The sequence below is a fragment of the Equus przewalskii genome, chromosome 3 (genome assembly GCF_037783145.1).
Source record: "Equus przewalskii isolate Varuska chromosome 3, EquPr2, whole genome shotgun sequence".
NCBI classification, from domain to species: Eukaryota; Metazoa; Chordata; class Mammalia; order Perissodactyla; family Equidae; genus Equus; species Equus przewalskii.
In genome coordinates this window covers 79,133,034-79,159,670 of record NC_091833.1, presented here as the reverse complement: position 1 = coordinate 79,159,670, position 26,637 = coordinate 79,133,034, and the positions used below count along the sequence as shown (strand labels likewise).

Here is a 26,637-nt window from a genome sequence, read left to right as displayed (position 1 = left end):
CTCAAAGAACTGTCTGGTTTCCTGACTGCTTCCATTTCTCAGGCCCAATCCTTCCTGAGGCCGACCACATTGCTGCCCTTGGGCTTCCTGAGACACCCGTTGGCCCTCACAATTAATAATCCTTTCTTTGATTAAATTAGCACAATTTGTTGGCATCTTAATTGCAACTGAAAGAGTTTCAGCTATCATCGCCTCCGATGCTACCACCGCCGGCGGTTCAGGGCCTGCCCAAGCAGTTGTTCATCTCTCCTTGTGCAACTTTTTCTCCGGCTCTCTAAGGCAATGGCGCTCTCACGTCAACTCAAATAGAGGGCCTAGAGGCAAGCATTCCATCTCTTGGAGTCTTTTTCATAAATCTTTTATATTTTTTCCAATTAAGCATGGCCATATAAGAAATGGAACAAAAAAAACTTCTCAGAAAATACACATAAAAGGAGTTAAAAGGGCCTCACGCAATTTCGTTAGATAAAACCCACCCTTCTCATGCCAATTCCAGCAGAGAAAGCATCTTCACAAATCATGTCCTTTAGTCAAAACAAGTTGGGGTCCAAACACATGGAGCAGATATAAAATACATTATTTTCAGGAGACTGAAATCCAAACCACAAATTCCAGAAACGCATTTTAAAAGTGCTGCCTATTAGACATGCTAGTTTTAAATTAAATTAACGTTATAGGGAGAGGGGTAAGGTATGTTTCGATTTATTTATTAGATCACTATCCATCTTTCCTCTAAGGACATCAAGGTGCTCTGTGCACAAGCATCTGGAGAGAAGACTTGGCTGTTTGAAGAATGTCAGCTTCTGCCAAAGCTGCTTATCCCCAGTTTGATACCCCTCCCCCCCACCCCAGGGCACTGCCCTTGGAAGCTGACAGCTTTATGTGGCTAAACACAAAATCTATCCTCTGGTTGAGGAGTGCACTGAGCTGATTGGAAACACTTTCTCGGAACCGCAGGAAGAATGATCTCGTGGGCACGCTCACTCTTCTCCCCAGCTTGTCTGCTTTACCTTACAGGGCTCGAGGGAGCGAACTTGAGAGAGCAAAGTCCTGCGGCTCCGCTTCTTGTCACTCAGGAAGTGTTTTTGCTTTTTTTTTGAGATCATATTATTAAAAAAGATGGTGGGCAAATAGAAGGCAGGCCTTTCATTACCAAAGCCTTTCATGGCTCACTTATTTTGAATCTAGGTCAGATGCATAAGTGAATTTTCTGTCCTTTAGATTGGAAGGAAAACTCTTAGAATCGGCCCAACACTGTCCGTGACGGGCTAGACAGCCAAACGGATATTTAGGTGGAGGGCAGACTGTATTTTCCAAAAGTGGCCACAACAATATTTTCTGCTCCTCGTGCTCTTGCTCCCTGTTCAAGAGGAGGAAAGTATGTCCCCTCCCCTTGAACCTGAGCGGGCATTTGTGACCACCTCAACAAATAAAGCACCCTGGGAGGGATGCTGCGTGACTTTTAAGGCTTCCACCTGGCTCTCTCTCTGACTGAAGATCTGATCTCTCTGATGCTTCCCCTTGGAACCAGCCACCATGCCGTGAGGAAGCCCTGGCCACATGGAGAGGCCTGTGTGGAAAGGAACTGAGTCCTTCGGCTCCCAGGCCGAGCTGAGCTAGCAGCTGACGGTCGGCATCAACTTGCTGATCACGCGAGTGCGCATTCTTGGCGGTGAACCCCTCCCTGTTGAGTTCGGCTCAGAGTACAGACTCATGAACAAAGTAAATGACCAATATTATTTTAAGCCAGTGTTTTGGGACAGCTTCGTATGCGGTAATAGATAATCAGAACGGGCTGGGGGGATGAAAGCCCTCTCTAGACGGTCTGAGTCATACAGGAAAGCATGCTACAGCAATGTAAAGAAAGTGATTTTAACAAGCTGCAGGATGACGCGCGTGAGGTTCTGACTCGAGTAAGGGCAAAATCCAGCTGCTTTGACTTCCCTCTCACCGAGGATTTGCTTGATGATGAAAATCTTAGACACACAGGTATGTTTCCTAACTTTCACCGTCTGCGGACATTCACGTAAATAAGATTGATTCTGTGATCCACTTCCAAGTGTCTGGGGCGGAGGCCTCCGTTCTCTACAGCTCCGAGGCTGAGAGGGGCAGCAGCCGCCATGAGCACTTGCTCTCTCCCAGCACATGGAGACCGTGCTTCTGGAGTGTTCCTGGCAGAGCCAGGGCGGGGTTGTTTTGGGCTTCTGCCCCTGTGTCCTGGGTGGCCAGAATCTAGTCCTGCTGGCTTCTATTCCCTTGAACCATCTTGTCGTGGCACAAATACAGAATTTCACCAGCTCCCTACAGCTTGCCCTAGGAGGGGCAGTCTACAGCCCCCAAGACTGAGGAGATCAACACGTTGGACTCACGGTGGAGAAGAAAAAGGTCTAGAAAAACACATCGCAGCCTTATAAGGATGGCTTGCCATAGGCACAACAAAAAGAACACTCAGAACTCCATGTGTCTCTGGCAAGAGCAAATCAGTAGTGAAATATGAAATGCTTAGGTGTCTATCCTCCTCTAGGGGATTCACCTGTTCACTCAGCAGTTAGTCTGAAAGTACCAAAAACCCAAGCAGTGGCTATGGACAGGGATACAAAGATACTCAGGGGGGTTCTTTTCTCGAGAGTCAGTCTGGTTGGGATCACAAACTCATAAAAATAAGAACAGCAAATACTTATGTAGCACTTACTGTAGGCCAGGCACTGTTCTGGGTGCTCTGTATTGTTGAAAAGAAAGAACAGGCCCCAAATGGAGTCACTTGCGCTAAGCCCCACATCAGCAAACCAAGACTTAACTCCTAACCTAAGTGCAGTTCCCACCTTCCCCAGGAATGAGATCTTAACCGGTCAGTCTGGAGTTTCCTGGTCCGTGCTAGTGAAGTCATGCACCTGACAGCCCCCTTTCATCCTCCAAAGGAAGGTGACCTTGTCTGAAATAATCCTTTGTTCTCTTTAGGACTTCCTTGTCCCACCTACTCTCTGCCTGTAAAAACCTGCCCCTTTCTGTAGCTCTTTGGAGCTCCTTTCTGCCTGCTAGAAGGGATGCTGCCCAACTCATCAAGTGCTGAATAAAGCCAATTAGAGCTTCAGATTTACTCAGGTGAATTTTCTTTTGTAACGGCATATATTGAGTCCTTTAATTCTCATAACAACCCTATAAGTGGATACTATTATTATCCCCATTTCACACATGAGGAAACTCAGGCAAAACTTAGGCACAGAGAGCTTAAATGATGTGCCCAAGGTCACACAGCTAGGGAGTGGTAGAGCTCAAGTCCTAACCCAGACAGTCTGACTCTGCATGTGTTAGCACTACTCTCTGTTGCCCCTTGTAAGTAAACATTCTAAGCAGTAGAATGAAGTGACTGCTGTTAGACAGCATAAACTAGATGGACTTCTATTATTTACAAAACCAAACAAAAAATTAGAGATGTTAAGCAGAAAAGCGATCCTCAAGTCTGCCCTGGTAACACTCGTCCTGCTATCTAACCAATCTGGTAAGACATTTCTCCTCTTGACTCCTTTGAGTTCTCACACTACAAAATCAGCCCCTCTGCTTCTGTTCTGTTCTCCAGAGAGACAAAGTTGGAAGAGACAGATTCCACGCTGTCTGTTTGGACAGAAGACATCGCCAGGCTTCTTTGACAGAGGCGGCAGCCGGCCGGCGTCCGTCTCCCCCCACATCAAGGCTGGGTGGCGAGTGGGAGTGGCTGGGCTGCTGCCTCTTCGGGGTTACATAACGACAAAACAATGACCAGCCTCACGTAGCTTAGTGGCCACTGGAAAGGAGGGTCAAGGACTCCTTTGAGGGTCACTGGAGCTGACTGATGGAGCTGCTATCTTCTGTCCCTTATGAAGTTGCTGAAACGTAGCTTTTGGTTTAAGGGCAATTAAGTTAGACAAACCAATGACTTGAAGCCGTGCTGCTTTCTGAATGAGCGTTCTAACAGGTCCACTGTGACCACCCTCTCAACCTTTAATGAGTGTCTACGGTCTGTAAGGCCTACAGCGGTGCCAAGCGCTGAGGATGCAGAATAGAGTAAGAACTAGATCAGCTCTCATTTTCAAAGCCAGAGTGTTCACATTCTTTGCTTTTTTTTTTTTTTTTGAGGAAGATTAGCCCTGAGCTAACATCTACTGCCAATCCTCCTCTTTTTACTGAGGAAGACTGGCCCTGAGCTAATAACATCCGTGCCCATCTTCCTCTACTTTATATGTGGGACGCCTACCACAGCATGGCTTGCCAAGTGGTGCCATGTCTGCACCCAGGATCCAAACTGGCGAACCCTGGGCTGCTGAAGTGGAACGTGTGCACTTAACTGCTGCACCACTGGGCCGGCCCCTCACATTCTTTTGACTGTGACCCATAGCAAGAAATACATTGAAATCACACAGGTGTATATGTGTGTAACTGGGTTGTTTCATTCCACCTTGGTAGATGCAGTTTCACCTTGCTAGGCTGTTCTATTCTTTTTCATTAAAAATTGCTGATTATAATCTATTGAATTGATATCCTGATCCACTAACGTGCAGATCAAATTGTGCAGTTAGTATCTTTTTCCATACTAGTGTTTCTAACACGTATAATTACAAAACAACGTATAAGTGCAGCCACAGAAGCGTGTGCGAAAGGTGTAGGGCCCTGAGGAAGACACGTGGGGCCTCAGGAATCCCTTCCTACGGTCTTTCTATTACCTGCTGTGGGGTGTCCACATCACATCCTGTGGGAAGGTCTGCTGGCTCTATTTCCAGACGCATCTCTCGCTGGCTTCCCAATCCACCTTCCTCCCTGCAAAGCCTACCGATACTGCTTCTGGTGACTTAAGCCAACGTCGTCTGTGGTACCATCTGTGAGTCCAAAGACAGGGCGGGGACAGACTAGCAGCTCAGCTCCCCTTCCAGCTCTCAAACTCTCCCATTTGTACGATGGTACCCTAAGCACAGGAAGGATGTCTTTATTTCATCAGGCTCTGTCTTTTTGTTTCTTTGGGGCTCAGCACCAGTGGGTCTTGAGTGAGAAGTGGAGGAAGCAGATCCCAGAGGCAAAGAGCAGGGCAGTAAGTGGCAAGAAAGCAATGACTGTTGGTTGCTCATACAGAATGAAGATGCAATGCGTAGAGGCAACTCAATGCCAGTGCACCAATTTCTTCTCCTGGGTGGGGTGGTGCACTGCCGACGAGTCCTGGGGTGAAGTCCCAGAAAAACAGGCAGGGTACCAGCAGATGAGCCCTGAGAGATCTCCCTCACGTTGGCTGTCCTGACGACCAGCCCAGGGTGGATTTTATTCATGAGCTGTGTAGATGCTCGAAAGGGAAAGCATCTGTGCTAATGAGTAATCATGAAGAAAAGAATTAATGACATATGACTATTTAACTTCCAAGAAAATGCCTGGTAGCACCTGGAGCTAAGAAATGTGGTGAAGAGCATGGGCTTTGGAATAAGACTGACCTGGGGACAAATCCTGGTGTCCCACTTCCTGCATGCTCTTTGCAAACACCTGAGAATAGAGGAAAGGATGACCCAATCCCAGCCTTCCGGAAGTTCACATCTACTGCTTGACCTTTCTGGGCCTCGATTTCCTCACGGGTAAAGCAGGGGTAATGGTAGACCCATCTCCTAGGGTTGTTGTGAGGTTTAATATGAGAATGGCTGACTCCATGGCACACACTGACCTCAGGTGACCTGAATAACTTGGGTAGTGAGAAGCAATGGAAAACAGCACCAGGGAGACCAGTAATGGCCAAGGCCATGTGAGACTCCCCCGTGCACCTTGCATCCTCCTCTCTCCATCGGCTTTAATGCAAACTGGCACACTCTCCTGATGGCTTCACCCCCATCTCGAAGACGTAGTTCTTTAGGAAATCACAGTTCCTAAAAGCCCTACTGGCCCTTTCTCTTTATGTTTATTCCAATTTTGTTCAAACCCCGAACACATGGCCCAGAGCTGACATTCCTTGCTGAGTTCTATGGAATGGTAGGAAGAGCTAGCCACTGAGGCCCCTGTAGAAACAGAACAAAAGGGCTCTCCTTCAGGGTGCTGGGGAGGGGGAGGGCTCTGCGGCCAGCCCCCAAAGACTCTCCTCACCCCCTGCAGTCAGATGAGATGCCCCTGGCAACTGAGAGCAGAGACCTCGCAGCTGGGCACTAAGGAATGGATTCCTACAGCTGATGGGAGAGACAAATTCCTCTTTCTTAAACCCATTACTTGGAAACCTCCCTTTGAGATCAGTCTCAAGGGGCCAGAGCATTTCTTCAACAGCCCAAACTCTGTGGGGTTGAATGGAGAGAAACATGGCAGTCTGGGCTGCTCCAGGACAGCGCCAGACTTCTTCCTAGGCAAAGTCCACTCTAGGACAGTCATGCTTCTGACCATGGGAGGAACTGCAGAAAACACTCTGCATAGTTTAAAAGGGTCATTTTAAAGTCTGATGTGTCATGATTCGTGAAACAGTGTTGGACAATGCAAGTGGATAGTCCTCTTACAACAGAGGCCTTGACAGTCGCCCAGTCTGTTAGCATGTTGAAGGCACTGTGAAGTCTGGCAGCAAAGAAGCAATTTAACTTGCTCTTTAATCCAGTGTTTCTCAAACATATTTGGTCACAGGACCCTTTTGTTAAGAAACAGTTCTTTCTATGGAACATGACAAAGAGTGAGTCAGGGCCTCCTCTCGCCTACACCACAGCTCTCCGCAAATTAGAAACACGTGCAGTGAGCAGAGACACGCGAGTCCGAGCTTCCACTCACGCCCTTGGCCAGACCACGAATGCAGCAGCCGGACCGGGAAAGCACACACGGCCTGTTGGGTCATCCTCAGACCTCAGTGATCAGGGCCTGAAATCCAGGCTTGTTATTTCAGTCTTTCTTTAGGGCTAAGTCTAAGCTTGTGAATGAAGGAAAAGGGTGCTCAAGTGGAGAAGGAGGGAGACCACATCCAGCCTAGAAGTTTCTATACAAACTAGCCATCAGGAAGGGCTGGACAACCCTGGGCTTACATTCAACACAGGAGCCCCTGAACACTTAGGAGAAATTGATCTGTGCTACGTTATTAAAAAAAAAAAAAAAAAAGAGGGGAAAAATACAGCAGCCACGTGTTGCAACAGAAGTTGATGATAAGTGGGACCATCAGGAAGAAGACCAGCATGTCCACTCCGGCCAGTTTACTGCTTAGTTTAGAGTCTAATTGTCTGGCTTCTATCCTCTGGCTTTTGGAATGGACTGGTTTTCCTGGAATATACATTTACTGAACTTTGAAAGGCCAGATCTTCTGTGTAGATTAATTCCTGATTTCAAAGATGCTTTGAAGCTGGCAAAACATTCTGTTATTTCCAAGAGTTATTACAACTGCAATCCTGGCAGAGGCTGAGAAGTCAGCCTGTAATCTTGTTTATATCCTTTTAAATTTAGAAACTTTACAGTGGGTTAAAAATAGACCATATTTGCATACTTTTCCTCCTTTCATCTTGCAAAGGCTGTTCAGCAATTTTCACCTACCCTAGATATTAGCCAGAGAAATTCCAGAACTTATCACCTGGGAGTCTGCTGGGCCAAAACAAAAGTCATTTTCAAATGGGCTTTGGGGTGATGCTAGTCATATTACTGAGCGGAGTTACTTATTGCCCTACATAATAAGCTCTAGAATTAAGAGCAAAGGACTATCACTAAGATCTATGAATAGTACATGGATTCATGTTAGGTGAAAATGTGGGCCACGAGGGGAAGTTTTCAATGGTGCTATCCCGGAGAGCTTGTGTCCTTACATACTGACCAGGAAAAATCATAGTGCTTAGGTCAAAAGAAACTGTATGAGGCTGGAAGGCCACGCTGCTTATACCCGAAAAGTCAATAAAGACTGCACCTGATTTCAGAAGAGCCAAAATACCGGAGGTTGTCTTCCATGATACTTGCCAGGGTTAATGGGGTGCCATCATTTTCATGCCCAGCAAAGAGAGCATTACACTCAGGATGCCCTTTTCACAGTTACTTTACCTTCATGAACATGCTAAATCCAGTTTTAAGGAGATCAGTGAGGCCTGAAGACATGTGTTCAATATCAACTGGATCTGGCTTCTCAGGATGAAATATTTCCTCCACAACCTGCTTCAGCAATGGCTTATAGGAGGCCTGCAAAGACAAAATATTGTGCTGTAAGTAAAAGGGTTTGTTTGGTTGGTCTGGAGAGAGGATAGCTTTGTCTGCACCAAATGAAGCAAAACAAGTTTATTTTGATACTAAGCAATGGCTATGATTTTGTGTGTGTGAAATGACAATTATAACAACATTGGTTTTTTGGGTAAATTTTCACCCCAATACTCTTGCACAATTTTTTGTTTCTCATACTTCCTTCTACAAGCAAATGTCTCTTACTGGAGCTATAACCATAGTACGACTAGTTTTTCAATCTAAACTTAAAGAGACAATTTTATGTATGAAGTATACTGAAAAGCAAAGTATTATCATTTGATATAGACATAAAGATGGTCCAGTTTTTCCTAAACATTCTTAGAATTATGCTCCCCTCTGCTAGGAACTTGAATATTTTCTTACAATGTTGCTATCCAAGCCCAAAGCAATCCCTCCTTCCTCTACGGAGGTCAACTCCAAGCATGACTTGGCCAGAATCAGAGGCCAAGATGCCGAAAAGGAATCTGACCAAAGTCAGGGCTTAGAGAAAGCAGGGCACATGGTACTATAAGAATTTCAATAGAATTAAGCTGATATCAAATTGCAAGAACTACAGTTTGATAAATGGTGCTAAACCTATCCATATTTAGGCAATATTCGGAGGCCGCTGCCTCTGACAAGTTTCTGAGCATATTCCCCCACCTCTCTCCTTGGTTCTCCTTACAACCAAGCTCTTCCTCTCTTCTTCCCTTCCCATCAGTTGGACTACCTTCCTCTCCCAGCCCTGCTGCTGCCTCTGCTGCTCACGTTCCACACGGTACCCGAGTCAGGAGCGTGAAGGGTGAAGGGTGAAGGAAGAAGGAATGTCTTTCTCAACACACTCTCCATTACCCCAATATATCTGTTTAATCTCTATCATAGGCTCAGAACACCTAGGTTCTGACCGAGCTCAGTTGAGATGTCTTGAACTCTGCTTATCTCTTTGCATTGGCCAAATCTGGGACCTGCCTCTAGAAAGTATTGAGGATATTTGGTGTCCTGACTTCATCTTGTTTTTCTTACAGTCATTTTTTACTCTTATTTTCCCTTTATTCTAATTTTCTTACTTAAAATATCTTAGAAATAAAGCAGGGTATAAAGCATCAAAATCATAAACAATCATTTAGCTAGAATGTAACTGGTGCATTTATCAGGGATAAAAAGCAGGGAGAGATAGCAGCTGTTCAGCTGAGGGTGCAGCCCTCTGATGTTTATTAGTCAAACAGACCACTGCAGGCCCAGAGGTCTCACAGGTGAACGCTCATGAAACGGAAGGCCTGGTGAGGAACACCGATAAGACAGAAATTAAAAAAAAAAAAAGGAAAAATTATGAGTGAATCTTCCTCATAATAAAGCTATACCAAGATAGATTTTTAAAATTTATCATACAGGAAAAACCCAAAGGTTTGAAAACACACTCTTTTGATGAGGCCATGGGGAGACAGACACTCTCATATATTGCTGGTGGGAGCATAAATTGTTACAATCAATGTGGAGAGCAATTTGGCAATACCCATCAAAATTACAAATGCATTTGACCTAGCAATTCCATTTCTAGGAATTTATCCTTTAAATATGCTAATATATGCAAATGAGACCCATAAAAGGCTGTTTATTGTTTGTAATAGCAAAAGATTGGAAACAATTCAAGTGCCCATCAATAGGGAGCTATTTAATAAATAGGATACATCCACAGGAGGCAATGATATGAGAGTCAAGAGGGAAACTGTGTTGATACAGCAAAACAAGGTGTAGAATAAAGTATGTGAAAAAAGCAAGGAATAGTGGGTATGATGGGCTGGCATTTGTGTAGAATGTGCCAAAGGGGATATGGAAGTTTATATTTGCTGAAATATGCAAAAAATAAACTCTGATGTGATATACAGGGACTGCCATAAGCAGTGATCATGGAGTGGGGGACCAGACAATGGACAAAGGTGAGAGGAACACCTTTCAATGTACTGTTTTTTTATTTATTTATTTATTTGTTAAAAGATTTTATTTTTCCTTTTTCTCCCAAAGCCCCCCAGGACGTAGTTGTGTATTTTCAGTTGTGGGTCCTTCTAGTTGTGGCATGTGGGATGCTGCCTCAGCATGGCTTGATCAGTAGTGCCATGTTTGTGCCCAGGATTCGAACGTGCAAAACCCTGGGCCACTGAAGTGGAGCGCTTGAACTTAACCACTCAGCCACGGGGCCGGCCCCAGTGTGCTGCTTTTTGAAAAAATATAGTTAAAACACCACTACAAACAGCAAGATTTTTTTTTTTTTTTTTTTTTTTGGTGCAGAAGATTGGCCCTGAGCTTACATCTGTTGCCAATCTTTTTCTTTTTGCTTGAGGAAGACTGTCCCTGACCCAACATCTATGCCAGTCTTCCTCTATTTTACACATGGGACGCCAGCTCAGCATGGCCTAATGAGTGGTGCGTAGGTCCACGCCCAGGATGAGAACCTGCAAACCCTGGGCTGCTGAAGCGGAGCACGCACACTTAACCACTATGCTACCAGGCTGGCACCTGATCTTTTTTTTACTTGTTAAAAATTAATAAATTATCTATGCACGAAAGAGATTGGAGTAAAGCATACCAAAATGTTAACTAGGATTATCTCTAGGTTCTGGGAGTAGAGGACATTATTTTTTCTTTTTTCAAATTTTCCAAAATTAACAGGTATACTTCTGGAAACATAAAATAATCCAATAAATATTTTCGATGATAAAAAAAAAGGTGATGGAATGTGGAATGGCCTCTGAATTCTACAAAACCTCTTCCCTGAATAAATTGTCTGGAGGGCCCTCCTATCATGTCAGCCTTTCTGAACATTTAATCTCTTAAACAAACTTTAAACTGCTCCTCAAGGAGAAGTCCTTTGACCAACACTATGCATTATCATCATTATCATCAAATATTCATCTACTTCTTCCTTAGTAACAGAATCCAATCTTTACTCAGGCACATCGGCTAAAAGACTCCATCCTTCAGTGTTCCTTGCAGCTGGGCATGACCACGTAACTAAGTTCTGGACAATGAGATGTAAGTAGAAGGGGAGTGGGACTTTTTTTTTTTTTAAAGCCTCCTTCTTTAAAAGGGAAGGGTATGCTTTCCTCCCCTTTCTCTGTTTTGCTGCCTGGAACATAGAGGTGATGCCTGGAGCTCCAGCAGCCACTGTGGAAGACAGGGCCATTCTTTAGAGCCGCTGGAGCAGAGGGCTGGAAGGAACCTTGGCAGGCAATGATTGGTGGGACCACCATAACCATAACAGGGACAGACTAAATCAGGACCCACTTTACATGACAATACAAAACCTTGTATGTTTAAGCCATTATTTTTCAGATCTCTGCTACTTGCAACTGAATGAATGAAATTCTAACTGATACAAAGCACGAAGGGAATATAAAGAAATAAAAGGCCATTCCTTCCTTCCAGCTTACAGTTGTTTTATTAGCCTATATACAGTTATATAGAATAACTTGAAGCAGACCACAGAGAAATACACATAGGTTTTCATGTTTAAGAGAGGAGAGAGTATGCCCCCCAACCTACAAAAGACAAAAACAGTTGTTGCTCTCCACAGGGTGCACCTTCTGCAAGAAAAGCAAGAGTAGTGATTCTGACAAGAGCTCAGACACAGGAACAAGGTGGTTCTGGAATCCAGCTAAAACCCACACTCAGTGCCTCCTCTGTGCAAGGCACAGTATACCAGTGGTCATAGGATTGTTCTCAGGGTTCCAGCAGCCCCAGTGTAGACTGAGGAGACAGGGAAAAGAGGAAGTGTGGAGGGGTTAGGGATCTCGCTCTCCCCCTTGCCCCACTTTCAGCTAAGCTCTGGGGAATGAAGCGCCCAAGAGGAAATGCCCACTGAGCCGGGGTTCCCCTTGGGCGGTGCGCAGAGATTTGCAAGTGCTATTCCCTTAACACCTTCATTCTTTTTTTTTTTAAGGATTGGCACCTGAGCAAACATCTGTTGCCAATCTTCTTTTTCCTTCTTCTCCCCACAGCCCCCCAGTACAAAGTTGTATATTCTAGTTGTGAATGCCTCTAGTTGTGGCATGTGGGATGCGGCCTCAGCACGGCCTGATGAGCGGTGTCATGTCCATGCCCAGGATCCGAACTGGCGAAACCCTGGGTCACCGAAGCGGAGCGCTAGAACCCAACCACTCGGCCACGGGGCCAGCCCCCAACACCTTCGTTCTTGGGACTTTATGATCATTGCACATTATTGAGGAAGGTTGTACATGCTTTTGATTTTATTTTACTTTTAAGGTATTTAGGTAATATTTAGAGTGAGAAAAGAAACCACAATTTAAATACAGAAAAGTAACAGATAACAAACGCATCACATAATCCAGAAAAATAACGTAAATGCTTTTATTAATTAACTGCCTGACACACCTCTGTAATACTCATTTCTTGGCTACATTCTCTATGATTTTGTTTTCATATGACAGCAATTTTGAAATATCATTTTCTATAGAGAGATGTGATAACTATTAAGCTATTGTCTCTCAACTCCAAACCCTGCCTTCTGTACTCAGTTCTGTGATGCTGGCCTGGGTCTCTGCAAACCATTGGTGCTCTGCCATCTGGGTCTGATAGAGTCTGCCAATAGCAGACACTAAAGGGAGAGGGGAAGGCAGGAACAGCAAGCAGGAACCGGCCGCTCCCTGTTGATTTGCTGTCCCTGCCAGCATCCCCCTAGCAATGGCCCCTCACCACTTGAACCTATCCCTTCTCTGGACTTTTAAGTCATAGGATCCAATAAATTGCCGGTCTTGTTTTAGCCAGTTTGGGTTTTTTCTATTTTTGCTTGTAGCCAAAAGTACATTAAATGATATAAGGATTATTTTTAATTTAGAGATAGGTTTTCCCACTTAAATATTATATAGAAAAGACCTCTAAATTCTTTATTAAACTAGCTCAGCACAGAACAACCAAATAACACTGTCTCTTTAAAGAGCACGATTTGGGAAAAGACATCCTCAGGTCCAAAGCAGTACTGGTCTCGTGACTCCTCAGCAAACACATTTCTTAGTTTTTCCATTTAGGGTTTTAATAATGGGAACCTTTGGCTCCTTCCTCTCAGCCACTTACTTGGATTGCTTTGTCCCCCAGATCATGTCACTGAAGTCTGATTGGAATGAACTGCTTTGGCAGTGGCTTCTTGGATGACAAACCTCTGACAGTCACGGAATTCTCTCTTCAGCCAGAAGCTGCCCACTTCTCAGAAAGGACCATGAAGAAGGTGGTGACAGGGGAGACAGATGTCTTCCCCAAGTGCCCTGCTCAGAATTTTCTCATACTTTGAGGAAGGGCCAGAGGGGAGATTAGTCGTGTAGTCTGCCTCAATATTAAGAGGGCTAGCCACAGCAATTTAACTTTCCTAATCAAACATTCTCTGCCAGTTCCCCTTTTAGGGGGTAAAGGAGAGGAATTAAAAACAGACAAATTCATTCATTTATTTCTCGCTTATGTCACATCCTATGTATGTTGGCAGAAGAGGGTCTGTGCCCTAGACAACCATTCAGACACCCAGTTCCTGCCACTGAGTGGCTCCCGCACTCCCTGGGGCACTGGAATCCCACATTGAGGCCTGTACATCTCATCCGCAGATGATGAAAGAGAGAGTATGAAGGATTTCCAGAGAGATTTTAGAGGCTCAGCCTGAAAGTGATCTGTATCACTTCCACCCATAGTTCATTGCTCAGAATTAGTCACAAACCTATATTTACCTGCAAGGGAATCTGGAAAATGTGATCTAACTATGCCCAGCAGGAAAAGGAAATGGAGTTTGGGGAACATATAGCATTTTGCTTCTGCCACAGACACACTATAAAGTCTGAATTGAAACATTAATATAATTATTTCCTTAACAACTGGTAAGTTGCATGTCGTAGGCAGAGGATTATTAAGCCCTTTTCCCTTCTGCATAAGAATTTGACCCTTAGTTAACTTTCTAGCTCTGTTTCCCTGGAAACCTGATAAGGGAAGAATGTCAAACTCTAGCCAGGCAAGATTGCTTATGATAAAAAGAACCCCTGCTTAGTAAATTGCATTAGACTGGGCCAACTATAAAACACTGAATAGAAAGCCAGAGCCTTGGGCTCCTCTGAGTATGATGACTCTTGCGTCAATGGGCACGTCCCTCGGAGGGACACTGGAACTATACCTGTGGTGTTGTTCCAGAGAAACTGGCTCTTATAGGACATGAGGTTTTCAAGCCAGGGGATTCCTGCTCTCCTCCTCCCACCATGTGAGTCTAGTTCCCTCACTCCTGAGCTGTCACCTCAGGGCAAAACTCAGTAGCTCCTGGATAGCTATGTGGACTGCTTCATGGAGAGTCACAAAGACTACTCCAGAGAAGAAAAATGCCTGCTGTTCGCCGATGATGAGCTATGTTCCTGTCCTGGGCAAACTGGTGCCAAGTGGGGGCTATGACCACAGAGCCAACTTATCCATTAGGTACAGACACACAGCGCCTAGGGCCAACAAGACTCTTAGGGACTCGTGAAAATGTATTAATTTCTTCTAAAATCAAAAGGAAAAAATGAACTTTCAGGTCAAAGATAATGTTTTGATCTGTAATATTAATATATTTGTCTCCACACCAATTGACTTGTACAATATAATTTTTAACATTTTTATTTTTAGAGAAGAAAGGGCCCATGAAACCAAAAGTATGTAGAGCCATGAACATCATAACGTGGCTTCTATGACAGTGTCATGAGCTAGCCTGAAGGTTTGGCAGAGCCTAACAAGACCCCTGATGGGTGTTACACATGAAACAGCTGAAGTTTCAAAAACATCGATCTTATACCAGAAACTCTTCTTTTTTTTTTTTCTTTATATTGCCAGTATCTCTTCCAGAAAAAACTTGGCTTTTAAAAATACCATATTTTCTATCATAATCTTAATTAAAAAAAAATACCATATTTAATCAAAAAATGAAAAATAAAATATTTGCATCTATGTCTCTGGTTACTCTTTTGTGGTGGAGATAATGTGTGATCAAGTCTAGAAGACTCTTTAATTGACCTGATTCTAGCTCTTGAAGAAAGGTATTGCGTATAGCAGCAGTTTCTGACATTACACTTAAGTCAGAGACAATTTTGAGAAGCTAGTCTAACTCCAACATCTTCTTGAACTTGGTGCACCTTCAAAGACGGCCTAAGATGTCAGTGTCCAAGGAAACCTGAGTTGTTGCCACAACCACATCCCCGTCAATTGGCACTGCAGACCTTGGCTTTGCTGGTTGGTGTTGGTGCAGCCAGGGACTCTCTCTGTCCTGCTACTGAGGATGCCTCTCCCTTTATTGAAAAATTGACTGTAAACAACCAACTTCCCAGGAAAACTAGACTTGTGGAGAGGGTATTCATTTTGTTTCAACCCAAGACTGTATAGAAAAACATCTGTTCAAAACTGCTTGTGGCTTTGATTATTTCATGGCTTATTTATTTTTTGCTATTCTGTCTGATTTTTCTCTCCTTTCATCTTCTTAAAAGAAATGATTTGTTCTGCAGATTAAAAAGTGGTTCATTTGTTTGTCTTTTCATCCATCTATCCATCCATCTATCCATCCATCCATCCAACCATCCTTTAAACCAGAAGCAGATGACTTTTTAAAATTTTGAGTGTAGTCCCTTCAACTTCAACATGAGGAGAACAAAGCCCAAAGCTATTAACTAATCCACCTGCATTCACACAGGCAGTCACAAATAGACTACAGGACAGACCAAGTTTCCTGGCCCTCAGTTTAGTCCTATCTCACGTTGGTTATTTCAGGAAGAAGCCTACTAGATCTGGGGTTGGGTAGATAGAATCAGGAGGGAGAGCAGAGCTCAGCACTTGGAAAAGAACAGCTGGTGGCCAGGACTTGGGATTGTTGACAAAGAGACTGGACCTACAGACTGTTCAGAGAGCCATATTTCACCAGGCACATGATGAATCAAGCCTCCTTGGGCAATGCTGGTTCTAAATGCTCTTGTTCATCATGCCAGAGGCACAGAAGACAGTCAGCATCTGTGGGAAGTTTTCTCCAGCTCAGCACAGCACTTTGAGACTTCTGCCAAAGCAAGTCATGCAAGAGCCATACCATATTTTGTCTGAAAGTGCTCATAAGCTTCTTCTGCTGAGACATCTGCCTAATATCCTCCCGATGCTGCAGCTGAAGAACAGCAGCACATCAAACACTGTGGCATTTAGGAAGGAGGTTAAGCCTCCCATTAACTGGAACTGTTCTTACTTGAACATTTACAGTAAGAAACGAAAGCATAAGAAGACTAACTGCACAGGCAAAACTGGGGGCTTAGGTTTCCAGTCAACAGAGTTACGAACAAACACAACCTTTCCAAACAAATGGGAGTCAGCAATAAACTCTTGCCGTACACAGCAGCTAACAGGACAATCAGCCTAAGAATGACTCCCTTTCTGTGTAGCCCATCTCCTAGCAAAGGAAAAGACAAAATGCCACAAAAGAGGGCAGAGAGAAGGCTTATTTTGTCCTTTATTATGACTGTTATAGCAAATGCTTACACAGTGCATCTATGTGTCAGCTCCTGTCCTAAGGGCTTTATATGTGTTAACTCATCTAATCATTAAAGCATTTTTATGAGGGAGCTACTATTATTAGCTTCTTACAGAGGAGAAACTAGGCACGGAAAGGTGAAGTGACTTGCCTAAGTTCACACAGTTAGTAGGTGACAGAGTTCGGCTATGAACCCAAATGCTGCTCTTAACCCCCTCTCACTAAGAAATGCCCTTCTGGATTAGACCTACAGTTCAGGATCCATCCATCCATCCATCCATCCATCCACCTGCCCACCCACCTACTGACCCACTAGGTGGCAAGCATTGAGCTAGGCTCTGCAGGTACCATGGTGAGCAAACACAGATGCTGTCTCCAGCTTTGATGGTATGTTCTTGAAGATAAGAGCTTTAGTGGCAACCTCATGGTCCCCGTCGTGCCCACTCTCCTGACTGTGGCAGACCTACTGGTTCCCTTGGAGGGCCAGGAGTGTGTGGCGATGTTCTGGGCTCATTTCCAGAGATCCAGTCTAGATCCCACTCCTCCAGCTTTTCCAGAGATTTTATAAGTACTTAACTCCTTGTATGAAATCATGTTCTTCTTAAAATGACAAGAGTGGTGTCTGCTTTCTGCTTGTGAGCTGTGACTGACACATTTTCCTAAAGGGATAAAGGATGAAGGTTAAATAAGAGGTGACTCTAGTGCTAGCAGGGGAAACGCATGTGGATCTGAGAGCCAACACTTATGCATTGGAGCAGGAGAGAAGTGCACTGGGAGAGAAGCTGGGGCTGGCAGGGGCCTCAAGATCCAGGGGAGATAGCCCAGATACACAGCACTGGTCAGAGCTGGAACAAGAACCCAGGGCCAGACCAGGCCTAGCGCTTTCCTGGGGACCCCAGGACATCTCAACTAGATTCTGCGTAGAAACAGCATGGAGCTAGATAGAAAGCACAAATTTTTTCCTGGGGCCACAGGGCTAAGGAACAAACTGGGAGATGGGCAGAAAGTTGCCTAGCCAAGACCCATCTTCAGAACTAGACACAGCTGGACTCTGATTCTAGCCTGGACATCTGTCCTTTCCTAATTACACACATTTTGTGTCCCAACAAATCCTCTGCTATATGAAAAAGATATATGCATTCAATATATGCATGCAATATATGTATTGCATTCAAGATGCACCCAACAAATATTTATTAAGCATCCACTGTGTGCAAGATACCACTCTAGGCACCGAGGATATGGTAGTGAGCAAACCAGATCAAAATCCTGTCCTCACAGGGCTTACATCTGTGAATAAAAACTTCTTTAAAGTAAAAAAATATTGAAAAGCCCAAACAGGTAAAAATTACCCACAATCCCATAAAAACTCTTTATATAGAGAGCAAGAAGCCAGAGGTCCTCCTGTCCATCCAACCTACCCTGTCCTCGAAAAGGTAGCTATTATAAATTTTTCCTATATTTTTAAAGACTTATTAAATATACATACCCATATACTTTTCATTTTATTTTTAACAAAAATAGAATAACGCTTTACAAAATGATCTAAACAGGTAGGTGAAAACCTAATAGATTGTGAACCTCTGTTTCAGTCTGAGTTTTCCAAGAAGCAGAGCCTGAGACAAGGATTCAAATAGTCCCTGCTAAGCACATTTAGGTCTGCCCCATCCATTTTAATGGTTGCATGGCATGTCACTGTGTGTATCATTATTTATTTAATCCCCTGATGATACACACATCTTCCTTACCTTGACCCCACTTCCCACTCATTGACATTTAGGATTTTTGGTGAATGTGTTGATATTATTGACTCACTGTAAGGGGAGTATACACAACAGGGAAGGTTGATTTTCCAAAGGCCATGGCTGCACGACAGGGTTCTGAGGTCTGGAGAAATGACAGTGTTGGCAGTAGGGAGATAAAATTTAGGAAACTTATCATTGTCCTTATCATGCCCAAGATTTATAGCTAGTACATGTTTATGTGAAGTTGGCCAAGTTAGTCACCATTATGATCATAAAACTGAAAAGACCTCATTACTTTAGTGGTTTATTTTCCCTTTGCCAACTTTGGGAGTCACTTGCTTCTTGACATTCTTTGGTCTAAATTTCATCATATATTACCAGGTCTATCATGTCTTACTAGAACTTGTCCATTCTGCCATATTTAAGATTGGTGATCTTATTAGTAACAGAACTACATACGGTTGATTATCTGAGTGATTTCATCCGTATTTTGTGGTAGCGGTGTTCTCAGATCATTGAACAAAGAAGGATGGGAATTTATGTCACTAGGTTGAGTGCCAGTTTCTAAGATCTTTCATATCTTGGTCGCTGATTTCAGATGCCTATCGGCACCATCAATGAATATTTCTAGAGCCTCCATGAGAACAGGGTATAGTGGGAAAGGAGGTTTTGTGTTGGCAGCAAAGACCTGGCATCTGGCCCTGGCCACCTGTGTGCCTGTGGCAAGTCGCTGTGGCCTTCCTGGATCTGGGGATAATAATACGTCTCTGGCTTACTTGTTGTGAGGATCAAAGGAAAAACCAGATGTAGGCGTTCTCTTTGAGGATCAGCTACTTTATGAGTATATGGGAGGAAGAACCTGGATTTTGCTAGGCTGCAGTGGGTAACCTTAGCTCTTGGCTACACTCCCACCTGAAAGAGTCAGCACCCTGAAGTTCAACCCCTCACTATATCATAGACCCGACTCATGGCACATTCAACCCTCCAAAAAGCCTTAGCAAATTGAATGTATTTTACCCAAGATTTCATGGGGAGATGGAGAAGATTCCTTCATGCACTCCACAGCAAAACCTAATGAGCTTTTCCATCAGAAACATCTGTCCTTCCTTGAAAGCTCATCTTTGGCCACCAGCAGCATGAGTTCTGTCGCCATCCTTGTCCAAGAGAGACTGTCTAGCCTTGATGGCTCCAGCCTTTCTTTACTCCTGAAGCTTTCCTTTGGGTCTTTCTATGGCTCCTCCCCTGCTGAGTTTTTGCAGAGCAATTACCTCTGTAATCTTAGATTCTTATACCATCTTCCTACTCAGTGGTCAAAATATCCTCACAAAATTTCCCTAGTCTCCTTAGAAACTGGCAGGGGAATTTTAAATAAAAAATGTTTTTTTCTGTCACAGACTCCTTTTTTCCTGCCCATAATATTATTAGGTAATTTTAGTATTCTAACTGTTCCAAATGTTCATGGACTGCTTAGATCCAGAAACTTGGGCATTATCTAAGGCCAGCCCCTCATCTGACACCTGTAGTAACGGGGGCCCAAAGAAGTGAAGGGACTTGCCTAGGGTTACAGAATAGGTCTGTGACAGTTATAAAGCAGTGGCCAAACCCCAGTCCAGCGCTCATCTCACTGCATCAGACCTGTGGTGCAAATGAATCAAGAAGCTTTCGGATTCAGGGGAACCCATAACTCTGAACTGGAAGGGGACTGGCGTTCATTTAGAACAAATCCCTCAGTTTAGAGGTTAAAATGGAAACTCTTCTTGTAGTCTCTGAACCCTAAAAATACAACACAGATTAGATGGTTACTTTAAAACGTGAGTACTTGCCTGGTGGGTATGATTTCCAGGAACATACACAGACTTAAATTGCTTCATGAGATTCCGAGCTCCAGCAACATCCCGAAGCGAAGTAAAGAGTTCGTCCATGGCAATTTTGGATTTGTGAAACGTCAGGTTAATTGAAGAGTCACAGCCTGAAACAATCCAGAGAGATTTTCTCTGGTGAACAAATCTTTAAATTCAGTTTTAATCATGACAGCTTGAGCTCGATGTAACGCAGTTGGGGTTTTTTAACCCTGCTTTTTCCTGGCTGCTCACCAACTGGGCTGTTTCAATCATCCTTGAGGGGCAATGAAACACACTGAGTATGAATGCCTCTGACAGAAGTAGAACTCAGAATTGCCTGGGATCCAGCCACTGGCTTCAAGCCCTAGACTGCAGAAGTTTCACAGAAGGAAAGCTCCCCAGGGTCTCCTACCCTCAGAACACAACTTTAGGAAAATACGAGGAGACACAAGGAAAAATACAGGAGGGTGCTGTGATGAATCTCTCTCGCTTGAATCCCACCAACAGGTTCCATAAAAAAAGAACAGCGAGAACGAGAGAGATTATAGACTTTCTCCAGTAACAGAACTGGCTGGGATGGGCATCTGTCTAATGTGCTAACAAAGCATATGGTCTATTTCAAAAGGCAGCCGTTCAAAGCCGATAAAACACAAAGGGGGCCCCATAAGAAGACTGTTCTCGGCAATGATTCTATTTCTTTTTGAAACTTATAATAGATGGATTTATTCTCTATCTTGTTAAAAGCTCATTCAACAGAGAAATGATCATGGATGTCAGGAGCTAAACAAAAACGAGAAAGATTCAAGATGAGTATATTTGACTGTCTTAAATATTGCAGAGACATTAGCTCATTACTCCTCACATCACCCTTAGAGAGAGGAGCTATTCTTTCCTCCATTTGAAGGATGAGGGAACCAAGGCGCAGAGAGGTTAAGGAACACTCCTGCCAGCAGACCCTGTCAGTGCTCTGCCCTATCTGCTCAGTCACCCTGGACATCACCTGTAGGTTTGGGGAACAGTTCCTGCGTACTCTGACTCCTACCTCAAGTACCTGCATGTCTCTCTATCTCTCTGTTTCTCCATCTCTGTCTCCCTCTCTTCCTGTCTCAGGGCTCTCTGGTTGTACAAACATGCCTGGCCTTTTGTGGGGCAGGCTGGAAGTGCTGGGAAGTCAGCACTCGTGGGAACAACACAGCTTTCACATCCCTTAGGGGATAATTCTGAATTGTGGCCTTCATAGCCTTTCTGAGGGGCCCCAGCAGGACTGAGCCCCAGCTGCCCAACGCAGTTACTCACTCATTAATGCCCCCTTTCTTGGCTTTCCTTCCTTCTCTGTCTCACTTCCCCCCTTCCTGACTGTGCTTCCTGGGACAGCTTTCCAAATACAGCATTTGCACCCACATCCTTGTCTCAGGACACCAGAGCTTCCACAGTGATTTGAACACAGGCAGCCTGGATCCAGAGCCTGCATTCCTTTTTTTTTGGAAGAGTGTTATTGAGATAGAATTCATATACCATACAATTAACTAAATTAAAGTGTACAATTCAATAGCTTTTACTGTGTTCATGTAATTACACAACCATCATCACCACAATCAATTTCAGAAGACTTTTATCACCTCAACAAGAAACTCCATACTCATTAACTGTCACTCTCCTTTCCCCCTACCCTCAGTCCCAGGCACCACTGATCTGCTTTCTGTCTCTATGGATTTACCTATCCTGGACATTTCATGTAAATCAGAATCATAGAATATATGATTTTTTGTGACCAGCTTCTTTCAGTTAGCATAATGTTTTCAGGATTCATCCAAGTTGTAGCATGTGTCAGTACTTCACTCGTCTTTATTGCTGACTAATACTCACTGTATGGATGTACCACATTTTGTATATCCATTCATCAGTTGATGGAGATTTGGCTGGTTTCTGCATTTTGGCTATTATGACTAATGCTGCTAGTTACGCATGTAGAGTAGTCCCCCTTATCTGTGGAGGATATGTTCTAAGACCCCCAGTGGATGCCTGAAACTGGGATAGTACTGAGCCCTAAATATACTATAGTTTTTCCTGTACATACATACCTGTGATAAAGTTTAATTTATAAATTAGGCACAGTAAGAGATTAGCAACAATCACTAATAATAAAATAGAACAATTATAACAATATACTGTAATAAAAGTTATGTGAATGTGGTCTCTCTCTCTCTCATTTAATATTTTCAGACCACAGTTGTTTGTGGGTAACTAAAACTGTGGAAAGTGAAATCGCAGATAAGCGAGGACTACTGTACACATTCTTGTGTGGACATACAGTTTTGTTTCTCTTGGCTATATATCTAGGAGTAGAATTGCTGGGTATTATGGCAACTCTGGGTTTAACCTTTTGCGGAGCCACCAGGCTGTTTTCCAAAGTGAGTGTACCATTTCACACTTCCACCAGCAGTGTAAGAGGGTTGCGATTTCTCCCCATCCTAATAATGCTTATTATCTATCTCCTTGATTGTAGCTATCCTAGCGGGTGTGAAGTGAGAAGACACTGTTGATTTTAATAAAGAGAGAAAATGTTTTTAGGGAGTAGAGGTAGACCAAACAAGCCTAACCTAAATGGACTGTATCTATAGTACACAGGGACAACCAAAGGGACAGTGCAGCAGACACGGTGGGGTGGCATGTGAGTAGATGAGCGCATACCCTTAATTACTGAGGGACATTGTACAGAACAACTCTTAAGGGGAGGGCAAAAATTCTGAACTGTTTATACTCACAACACTTCTGACACCAAATATGTGGGATTTTTCCCCACATCAACCAATTCTCTAACTCTCCAGACACCAACTGAATGTCCTCCAATTCACTTCAATTCTGACACTGACTACACAGAGTTAGTGCAGACTCCATAGTTTAAGGGGTCAATTTCACAAGACTGCTCCAACTTCAGACACCAGTAAGCCTGCTCCCACTTCAGATGCCACTTGCAAATCCCAGGTTGCCACCTGCACTCCTGACCAACCAGCCGTAAATCGAGGGTTCCCTTGACCCCTTCCTAAGGTTCAATAACTTGCTAGAATGACTCACACAACTCATAAAGCACTTTACTTACTATTACCAGTGTAATACAAGAGATGGGACTCAGGATCAGTCAAATGGCAGACATGCAGAGGGCAAGGTATGGGGGAAGGAGCAGCGAGCTTCCATGCTCTCTTCAGGGGCTCCACCTTCCTGGTACCTTGATGTGTTCACCACCCAGAAGCTCTTTGAACCCTATTGTCTAGGAGTGTTTATAGAAGTTTCATTCCATAGGCATGATTGATTAAATTATTGGCCACTGGTGATTAACTCAACTTCCAGCCCCACTCTCCTCTTTGGAGGTTGGAAGGTGGGGCTGAAAGTTCCAACCCTCTAAACATGCCTTGGTTTTTCTGGTGACCAGCCCCCATGTGAAGCTATCTGGGGGCCTCCAGCCACCACTCATTCTATTAGCACACAAGACACTCTCATCACTCCGGAAATTTCAAGGGTTTTAAGAGCTGTATGTGTTCAGGAACTGGGGACAAAGACCAATATATATATATTTCTTACTGTATCATAAAAATTCTCTGCCCAGTCTTTGTCTCCTGGTTTCTAGAAATGCCCAATTCATTGCCAAGCTTTGTGGAAGGGAGAAAAGGTGTTGTTTTCTGAGGAGGATGTCCGTAACTTCCTCCTGATTCTTAAAGAGCTTCATAACCACGAAAAGTTGAGATCCACAGGTACAAAGCATCTACTGATGCCACACCATGCTCAGCCCCCACACTGCAGCTCTAGCTGACCCACATCAGCCCGTGCTTTAGTCAATCATCAACCAGAAGAAACCCTGGAAGGCTATAGCCTCTTACTCATTCACGTGGCTTCTTTCCTTAAACTCTCAGGCTGAGCCATTTACAATAGAGGAAATTATATCAAGTATATGTGAATATATATATATATTATGTAATATTCTTTCAAATAAAAAAAGGCATGGAAATATTATTAGTTCTAATACCATGCATGGTATTTCGATTCCTCTAATTCAGTTAATAGGCTAAAATTTTTTACTTAAGTAATTCATTTTCTATAGAACAGAAAGACTCATACAAATTTTCATATTAGCTCTATTTCAATTTTTTGGTAAGTGAGGAATATGACATTCATCCATTAGGCTGAGTGGAACAGAACTGTCTACGGCATTATAGATTACCGAAAATTATAGATTATACATGGAAATTGTGGATTATACATTGGAATTAATTAAGCAAAGGCTGTGTAATTGCAAAGAGTTAGAACAACTGTGAAGCAGATTATTTGACAGAAGTGTTTACAGATTACTGGTAAATTGAACTCAAACAAACCCAACAGAAAATAAGACTGTCAAAGAAATTGTTGGAAGGAAAATAACAAAATCCTAAATTCACAAATAAAGTAAAACTTTTCTGAAAAATAGTCAGTTATCTCTATTGTTCAAACGAGCTGGCCAAGGGCAACTTCTGTCCAAACCATCAGCTCTTTCCAACGTGGCTGTCATCCTCAGAGCAAGTGTCCTCAAGGTACATGTTTCTAGGACACCAGACCCAAGGGGCTCATTTTTATCAGTCTCTGAGCATTTTTTAAAATTACATGAAACTTCACCAAAAGCAGGATTTACATTCATTCACCCAAACCCTATAATGAAAGTTACACACACACACACACACACACACACACACTTTAGAAATGTGACCCAGAGACGATAAACGACTTGTGCAAGATCACATCGCCATCCCCGGCAAAGTCAGGGTTCAAAACGTCCCTCTGTCACAGATCTGAGTCCTCCGTGTACACTGCCTCCTGCCATTTGGAATCTCCTCTGTGAATGCAGTTCATTCTGAATTCTGCAATTAGTAGCTAAAGGAGAAGCGGGTGCAAAAGCTATGACATGGGATGAATTCTTTTCTGTGATAATAGTAATAGCTATAATCACTGAATGCTCTCTTATAGAACCACTTATGCCAGGCAATATTCTAAGAAGTTTATACATATTAGCTCATTGAATCTCCACAGAAAGCCAATGAGGTATGTACCATTACCATTGCCACTTTGCATATGGGGAAACCGAGCCACAGAGAAGGTAAGTAATATGAGGTCCCTCAACTAGTAAATAGTCAAGCTAAGATTCAAACCCTTGCAGTCTAACTCCAAAGACGGTCCTATTCGCCACTCCACTCTGCTGTCTTTCACATGTGCTAAGACCACATACGTAAAAGATCAAAATACACAATTCACCCTTAACATTGAAGAAATGCTTTTAAAATGGAGTGAGTGGCAAGTGCCTTTCTTCTTGGGAAGACCTGGGCCTGTCTCTGGGGGGAGGCCCTAATGGTGTGGTTTGCAGCTAGACCCCGGGCCCATCTCTTGTGGCCACACAAAGTGTGGGGTCTCACAGGCCTGGCTGCACACTCTGCTTTGGATCTCTGCTGGGTGAGGCACTGTATTCAGTTACTTCTAATAAGCCTCTGACAGCCTGCTCCATTAAGTTGGCTTCTGAGATAACAGCGTTTTGTAAGGCAACTCTAAGTGTACAACTCCAGTCAATTCTCATTTAATCCACTTAGTTAAATAGATAATAAGCCAGAAGCTGATCCTAGCCTTTAGCCAAGCCCAATCTGTACACTTCAGTTGCTTACTTCTTGATAAGGGAGGCCCCCTGTCCCCCAGGGCACTCCTGTGTTCTTCTAAAAAGGGGGATGACTCATGCCCCTGCAATTTCTTTCTCTGGGGGGCTTGGGGAATTCTTGGGCAAGGGTCCAGTTACTCCTTTAGGCAACAAAACAGGGCTCCTGTGTCCATGCTACCCTCCCTCCATTCCTTCTCACCCGTCTCCACTTACTGAAGTCCCTTTACTGCCACAGAGTGAGAACAGTGCTTTCCATGGCTCTGTACACAGCAGGGACCCACACTTCCAGTAACAACAAAGTTAAAATGGAGAGAAGGCTGACTAGCTTGACGAGCCTCCTGGGACGGCTGAAATGAAGCTGTACTCCCTACTCCAGTCTGCCTAGTTCTGCCGTTCTGCTTGGTTCTCTCCGGGAGCAGGCTTGAATCTTTCTGGTGCTTGGGGAACCTTTTCAAAAGAACCTGGTCTCCAGAAAATGGACTATATTATACACAAGATTCTAAATACAAATTTCAGGGTAGCCACTAAACTAAAAAACAGAACAGAGACACAAAACATAAATAAGGAAAAATCTAAGAAACCCAGCATAAGAAATTGCAGAAGTCAATGGGTAGGCTAAAACACACAGGACGAGAAACAAAGGTAATGCAGGAAAACCGGATAATGAGTGACAGAATGACAGCATTAAGCCCTCACGCATCA

The 26,637-nt window shown here is 43.7% G+C and overlaps 1 protein-coding gene across 2 annotated transcripts in view; it reads right to left on the bottom strand.

The window, feature by feature from the left end:
• The window catches only part of SCFD2 (sec1 family domain containing 2), a 392,912-nt gene that overhangs the window by 18,582 nt on the left and 347,693 nt on the right, over window positions 1–26,637 (bottom strand). Inside the window, exons 6-7 of one of the 2 annotated variants that reach the window (XM_070614946.1) lie at window positions 20,250–20,395; window positions 7,990–8,124 (exon numbers count right to left, since the gene is read on the bottom strand). In XM_070614946.1, coding sequence (XP_070471047.1) covers window positions 7,990–8,124; window positions 20,250–20,395 — 281 coding nt within the window. Of the gene's footprint in view, window positions 1–7,989; window positions 8,125–15,607; window positions 17,341–20,249; window positions 20,396–26,637 lie in introns of those variants that run through there. The other variant, XM_070614947.1, reaches the window with a different exon arrangement.